This window comes from Schistocerca serialis, chromosome 2 (assembly GCF_023864345.2).
Source record: "Schistocerca serialis cubense isolate TAMUIC-IGC-003099 chromosome 2, iqSchSeri2.2, whole genome shotgun sequence".
Taxonomy (NCBI): Eukaryota; Metazoa; Arthropoda; class Insecta; order Orthoptera; family Acrididae; genus Schistocerca; species Schistocerca serialis.
Genome location: NC_064639.1, coordinates 146,777,603 through 146,785,453, shown reverse-complemented (window position 1 = coordinate 146,785,453; position 7,851 = coordinate 146,777,603). Strand labels below are relative to the sequence as shown.

Genomic DNA, 7,851 nt, shown 5'->3' with positions numbered 1-7,851 from the left:
ATACTGACTAGTATCTTACGTTAAAGATACATGTAAGTGTACGTACTTATCGGTGATAAACATATGCTTTGGCTCTTGAAAACTGCTGAAAATCGTTAAAACACGTATAACAAACTTCACAAATTATACCTAGTTTCGTTACTTAACATGGTTGCCTAGCAACTAGGGACCAGAGCGCAGCACAATCTCTCATTGGCTTACTAATAGTTGAGATACGAGATTTTTTATCTAATAATGCAATAAAACATCTACGAGATAATCCATTTTTGTAATGCTGTGTTCTCCGGAAGATATGGTACACAGCCAACCGTAAAACAGCGTCGAGTTGACTAATAATAAGGTGCCAACCTCCAGCGAGGGTATCACTCAAGGAGGTCTGTTTTGTGCTTCCGCCATATGTCACTCAAATACTCCTCAGACATGCACCCGCCAAAGCCGACTCACGGCTCCACTCAATATTATCCCACAGTATCAACAGTAATCCGCCATAGGACCACGGCTATAAATAGTCGCCACCTTCTCGCCGGAGGTTCGATTCCTCCCTCGGACATGGGTGTGTGTGTTGTTCTCAGCGTAAGTTAGTTTAATTAGTGTGTAAGTCTAGGGACCGATGACCTCAGCAGTTTCGTCCCTTGGGAATTCACACACATTTGAAGGGCCTACATGGACGTTCTACAAGTGATCGCAGTTATCGTTCACTGGATTCAGAGGCAGAACGAAGTTGAAAACAGGTCATCGCGAGTGAGCACCGTACTATTGCCACGGACTTTATTTATACTGCTGTTAATTATCATAAATTTTCTATTGATAAATCATTGTAAATTGTTACTAATTTTGATACCTTTGCCGTAGTGTGACTTAACTGTATTTAGCCCTGTGAGTAGGATGTATAGTTCCTGCGTGTAAGCAAGACACCTCATATTAGCAACTACTGTGTCAAGGGGTTCTCTTCCTGCCACATTTGCGTATTTGACGTCAAGTACTTTTGGTGAACAGAAGATACAGTACATTCTGAAGCACATGCGGACTCACCGAGCAGAGCTAATTAGAAATGAGCATTTTGAGTTCGGATATTATTTTCGGCAAATGAATCACATACACAAGGTCTTTCTTTATAACCTCACAAAAAGGAATCCTTTGGTATCAGGTTCGGAGACAGGTTGGCAGGGGCAGCGTTGTCAAGTCCAGTTTTTCCGATCCACTGATTTGGAAAGTGTTGATTTAAGTATGTGAGCTAGTTTAGATTTACTGTGCTCGCGCAAAGATCGAAATTCTGTATTTTCATTTAATTCTCTGTGATGCATCACCACTCATTAAATGGGTACAGCCGTTTGTAATCGCTGTAATCTTCTTGAACTGCCCTGTCTTAGCAGCTTCACTCTGTATACCTGTTTCATATTTAAAATTTGTGAAGTGTACTGTAGAACGAAATGTGAATAATGTGTCGTCTCATGCCAGAGCTGCACAGTGTAACCGAAGTGATGCGGTTTTGTATGCACCGGTACGCTTTATTTTCGTAGTTTCGCTGTGTTACACTAGAAAACGGTTAAAGACCGAAATTTCCATGGTCGATTTTATAAACAAATAATTACAAGAGACAAAGACGAAGTCAATGTCGTCTAATCTGATTTATATGTCTGTGCACTTCTGCCAAGAAAAAAATTCAGTTGAGACTACTGTTATTGAACGAAGGTATTTACATCATATGTTTGCATCCTTGGATTTTTTTATATATGGGCACAGGCCCGTGGTACCTAAAATTTCGTCTGATAATGCTGTAGATATCATAGGAGGCTAAATAAAACAAACAGCGCCAACTCTTCGGCACAAAAAGCTCCATAACAAACGTGGGTGCGACACCGTGATGTTAGAAAGCGGTGTGGTCGTGCCACGACTATCTTGTTTTCGTTTCTGCATGTTCTCAGGAGGCAACATCGTCTACTAAAGAAAGCTATTTATCGCAGTCCTCAGCATGTCTTTCAGAAATAAACGTGATACCTGTTCGTCCTTAGTAATTTTGGACTATAATATGCTCAAATGGTTCAAATGGCTCTGAGCACTATGGGACATCTGAGGTCATCAGTCCTCTAGAACTTACAACTACGTAAACCTAACTAACCTAAGGACATCACACACATCCATGCCCGAGGCAGGATTCGAACCTGCGACCGTAGCGGTCGCGCAGTTCCAGACTGCAGCGCCTAGAACAGCTCGGCAACACTGGCCGTAATATGCTCAGAACATTCTGTAATATACTAATATAGCCTACAACATCGAATAAGCGATTGTTCATTTCATCACAATCATACAATGGTATCTCTTTTTTTTGGAGATCTGGGACTACATTCGGGAACAACCAAAATTTTCGATTTCCAATGGCGTTGTATTCATAATTTTTAGGTATTTAATAATGAGTTTTCTGAGTACTGCACATATTTAAGTTATTTTCTAACATAATAGTTTGAGTAATTTGTAAAATTTTGATGCATCACACCAACTTTTTAAATTTAGTATTTTCATCATATGCACTGACCACCAATAGAAACTTTTCATTTTTATACACTAAGCTCAGGACGGATGTGAATAAACAGTTTGGTTTTCTGAGCTTGTTTAAGTTTCATACTACCGTTTGAGTCTTTATAGGCGCTGGTGATGTATCCAGTATTAGGAGACTACACGTTAGGCAGAAAAATTTGTCTTGGAACACGGGCCGGCCGAGGTGGCCGTGCGGTTCTGGGCGCTACAGTCTGGAGCCGAGACGGCTACGGTCACAGGTTCGAATCCTGCCTCGGGCATGGATGTGTGTGGTGTCCTTAGGTTAGTTAGGTTAAATTAGTTCTAAGCTCTAGGCGACTGATAACCTCAGAAGTTACGTCGCATAGTGCTCAGAGCCATTTGAACATTTGGTACACGGCGTAACGCCGACATAACGAAAGTCATTAGTGATGCTACTATCTTTTTAATAGCTTCAGTGAGAGGGTATTTAAGTCAAACAAAAAAGACGGTAGTAAACAAAGTAATATTTATTTAAAAAATATTGCACATATTTGTTGACCAGAACAATATCGATGTGTAACAACCGTCCGTCGCCATTTCGACGACAAACGCTAAGAGCGTGCGTGAACACGCCAATAACAAGCAACGGTCGTCTTCCGAGAATCGTCGATATCCCCTGATTCGGTCACCCGGGCGCACAGCACACACAGCAAGAAACATTTTAACTTATGGCGGGGGGGAAAGCAGTACATTAGCGAGATGGGGCAGGGAGCGGGAAACACGTTACGGTAGCGAGGGTCGTCGTACGGGCGGTGGGCTCGTCGCCGCCTAGCCGGGGTACGGCAGGGGGGCGTGGGGGGCGGGCGGGGGCGGCAGCGTGGGCGGCTGCGGGGGCGGCGGCGCGGGGTGTCCCAGGCGCTTGACCTCTGCGCGGAAGCCGTTGTGCGGGTCGGCGGTGTACTCGACGATGCGCGTCGTGCCGTCGGCGTCGACGAGCGAGTAGGCGCCTCGGACGGTGTCGCCGTCGCGGTGCTCCCACTGCGTCTTGGCGTCGCCCGTGTGGCCGTCGCGCACCGCGTAGTCGAACCGGTAGCTGGCCGGCGCCACGTAGTCGTAGATGATCTCGTGCTGCGGGGGCGGCGGCGGCGGCGGGGGCGGCGCGTGGGGCAGCAGCCCGGCGTGGGCGGCGGCCAGCAGGCAGCCCAGGACCAGTGCTATCTTCATCTTGTTGCTGCCGCTGCTGCTGCTGGAGTTGGTGGTGGTGGTGTTTTGACACGGATGGTCGGTGTGTGGCTACCACGGCGCGCGCGGCCCCTTATATACACGAAAAGCCTCCGCGTGGACTGGAGCGCGAAAGTGGGCGCCGGTTCGCCTCCTGGGACACGACGCAGGCCACCATTATGGCACATTCGCACGCTCGGCTAAGAACGGCACGACTTAATGACCACTCGCAGCTACCGCACTGCCGAATAACGCCTTTAAACAGTCTATCTGATAAGTGTTATTGTCACCGCTCGCTGTTGCGCTGTTTCATATGGACCCCCTTACTGTGTGGCCCTGATTCTATTGTCCGCTACGGCAGTAACAGAGTGTGCCTACGACAAAGGGTACCTTACCGACAGTTGATACTACAACGGCACATTACTAGTGAAACCACCGTAACAATAAAAATGACACTACAGTCGGAATGGTAGAAAGACGGAAATCAATCACAAAATATTCCTGGAAATTTGAAAAAATAGAAGCAATAAAATCAGACAAATGAAGTATAAAAACAAAAAGGTGAACCAGTAATTACTATAAAACCTTTAAAACGAATCGAATAAGTCACAACCATTTAAAATACAAATTAGGCAGTTGGCATTGCATTCGGGAGGACGACGGTTTAATACCGCGCCCGGCCATCCTGATTTAGGTTTTCCGTGATTTCCCCTAATCGCTCCAGGCAAATGCCGGGATGGTTCCTTTGAAAGGGCACGGCCGACTTCCTTCCCCGTCCTTCCCTAGTCCGATGAGACTGATGACCTCGCTGTTTGGTCTCTTCCCCCAAACAACCCAACCCAACCCAGTTGGCATTAAGCGACGAAGTCGACTGCTGCAGTTGCTTACACTAATTTGAAAACGTTTTAATTGTACATAACCAGTACGTAGAATTACGCCTCGGCCTCCGAAGAAACAGAGCCTCTATCCCTGCCAAGGGCTAAGCGCAAAACATAAACAAAATTAAGAGATTTAAAAGGAACCAAGCGCACGGAAAAAGTTATATTAGCACAGCAAGATTCAGAACAAGTGAACCCGGCACCTTGAAAGAAAGACGTGAATTTCGTAGGACGATTCTCCATCATCCAGAATGCTGCAAGACTACAGTTACCACATACCTTACACCAAAATCAATCAGAAATTATGCCAGTTATCATAGCGGAATGCCATTAATGTAAAATGCACAATTTCATCTGTCTCTTGTCGACGGAGCATCACAACAACTCTAATCGTAAATTACAAAATGTGAATGTGTGGTTGACAAATCACGTCATGGCCAGAGCACATTATGGACCAAAAGGAATTCGATAAATTATAACAATGAACTGTAAAAAGCACTACAGTTTGCTGGGTTAGAAAAAGCATGTGATTCAATTGGTAACGAACAATTATTCAATGTTTTGACAGAAGATGATACAGAAGTAGAAATTCTCTGAATATAACATACTACAGATACACAAACCCGGAAAACAGGGGTTAAAATTTTACAGCCGGGTCAAGTGACTGTAACCAGATAGATTCACCAAGAAGATATCCAGAGCAGTAAAATTTGCAGACTTGACGTTTACCACTAGTAAGAGGGACTGGAATGAAACTGCAAAAACATATCAGAAAACTTCATCCGAAAAAACAACAAACGGAGAAGTTCATTGCAAAAAAATTTTTAAAATTCGGGCACCAAGTCAGAGCTCAACCAATGTCTCCAAGCACCTTCCGTAACCCAAACTGAAATATTTTACCCATAACATGATCAGACCTAATGCTGTCATTCACGTAAAATAAACAAACAAGAAATGAATATCTTCAACTTTTATAGTCCTGTCTTCCTCAGTTGCGTGTAATATTACGGTATATTAGAAAACATTGCTTTAAAACAAGCGTTCAGTGCATAGTGTTGTGGAATGGGGAAAAAAACCGCAAATTGGCGTTCATAAGAAGAAGAACAACACCAAAAATGCAACAGGAGCGTAATATGCAGGAAATTGTCCACGCAACCTGCCACTGATGGCTCTGAGCACTATGGGACTTAACATCTTAGGTCATCAGTCCCTAGAACGTAGAACTACTTAAACCTAACTAACCTAAGGACGTCACACGCATCCATGCCCGAGGCAGGATTCGAACCTGCGACCGTAGCAGTCCCGCGGTTCCGGACTGCAGCGCTTAGAACCGCACGGCCACCGTGACCGGCCCTGCCACTGATGATGCCTTGCAGAAAATAAAGGCGAAACGTGTATGGCACTAAAATTGTGTTTTATTCAGTTGCTGTCAGACGGTCCATACGTAAAAATTATTAATATACCGTAAGAAATGAATATCCAGAAAATTTATATCTTAAAACATACTGCCGCTGAAAGTGAGATGATTCACTTCAAGCAGCCACCTCCGGCATCAAATCAGTTACCCAAGATATCCTAGCAGATATAACCAAATTTTCAACGTCATACCACAACAAAGGCGTGAAAACCGCGATGCGATGAAGTAATCAAACACTATACGACACATATCGACTAGCTTCTAGGTTATAAATACATATTTAACGCATAGACAGTCGAATACATGCGATTAGATCTCATTATTATCAACAAAACACTGAAGTATGCTTTCCGCTTTGAAGATGCCCTTAACCGAAACATCTACAAGCTCAGAAATACGCGAATGTGGCAATGCAAAATCAGTCGACGCTAGATAGTGCTGAAACTTTCTAATAATCCATGTAAGCTCCGGAAACCGAGTCAAAAGGCTTTAAGGAAATGCAACTACAACAAGCGTAAAGAAGCAACTCACAACGTCATCCAGGAATTTCATAACACTCAGCACCTTTCAGATGGACCTCAGTTTCACTCTGTGCAGCTCCGAATATCATTAATAAAGTCAGAAACTATTGTATTTCAATGCCTGTGTACTGAACAATGATTGTTTTTCTTTTATTAATCCCCTTCAAGTTGTACCAGTAAAACTTACTTTTCTGTCATCAGTTTTCTCTTTCTCCCCCAACAATTTTTCAGCTTTTACACTCTATGGCTCTCCCTACCACCATGTAAGTTATTCCCTGACTCCTTAACAGTGTCTTGCCATCCTGTCCTTCCTCCTAGACAGTATTTTCCGCGCGTTCCTTTCCTCGTCGTTTGCCCTCATTTTCTCATCAGTCCACACAATTTTCAGTATCCTTCTGTAACACCACTTCTCAAACGATTCGATGTTCTCTTATACGATTTTATCAAAGTCCATGGTTCTAGTCCATGCAATGCTGTGCTGTAGACATACACTCTCATGAATTTCTTCCTCAAACTAACACACTTGCTTGATTCTAGGAGCCTTCTTTAGCGAGGAATTTTATCTTTGCCTATAGCTGTTTCTTATACCCTCCTTGCTTTGATCATCGCACATTATTTTGCATCCAAGGTAGCATAAATTCACTTCGTCTACTGCGAGGTCCCCTAACTTAGGTGTTTGTTGTTACCAATCATATTTCTCCTACACCTCATTACTTCTTTCAAGTTCACTCTCAAACCACTTTCTGTGCTCATTAGCCTGTTCATTGCACCCAACAGCTCATGTTTTCTTTCCTCGTCTTCAGTGAGGATAGCTATTTCATCAGTGTATGTTATTCGAACTAACCTTCCACGTTAAATTTTTATACTATTAGTCAATATTTTTCCAACCATTCCTTCTTCGATGTGCCGCTTGAACAGAAGAGCGAGAGACAGAATCCATGGATTACCTCCATTTTTTAATCTTTAATCATCAGTTTTATTGTTACTGTGGGCTTTTGGTTTTTGTACATACTGTATACTGCAGGTATTCCCTTATAATGTATATCTGTTTATCTGAAAATCCCAAATATCTCACCCGGTATTCGCTGTAGTACGCTTCTACTTGTCTTGCATCCCCCTGAATCCAAAATGATCGTCACCTAACAAATTCTCAATTTTCTTTCCCATTCTTCTGTACTGCTATACAAAATTTTTGAGAATTTTGATGCACGAGCTCTTGAGCTGATTGTGCTATAGTTATTATATTTATAAGCCCTAGCTATCCTCGGCCTTCTTCCGAAAGTTTGGTAGGTTCCAAGCTCATAGATTGTACACAAAA

General features: G+C 43.4%; 1 protein-coding gene across 1 annotated transcript; it reads right to left on the bottom strand.

Moving 5' to 3' along the window:
* Positions 1-1,619: 1,619 nt before the first annotated feature.
* Positions 1,620-3,905, bottom strand: LOC126455808 (cuticle protein 7-like). The gene is made up of 3 exons (XM_050091568.1): positions 3,729-3,905; positions 3,380-3,624; positions 1,620-1,647 (listed from the first exon to the last, which is right to left on the bottom strand). The coding sequence occupies exons 1-3, from the start codon at positions 3,903-3,905 to the stop codon at positions 1,620-1,622; spliced, it is 450 nt and encodes a 149-aa protein (XP_049947525.1).
* Between the last annotated feature and the right edge of the window lie 3,946 nt (positions 3,906-7,851).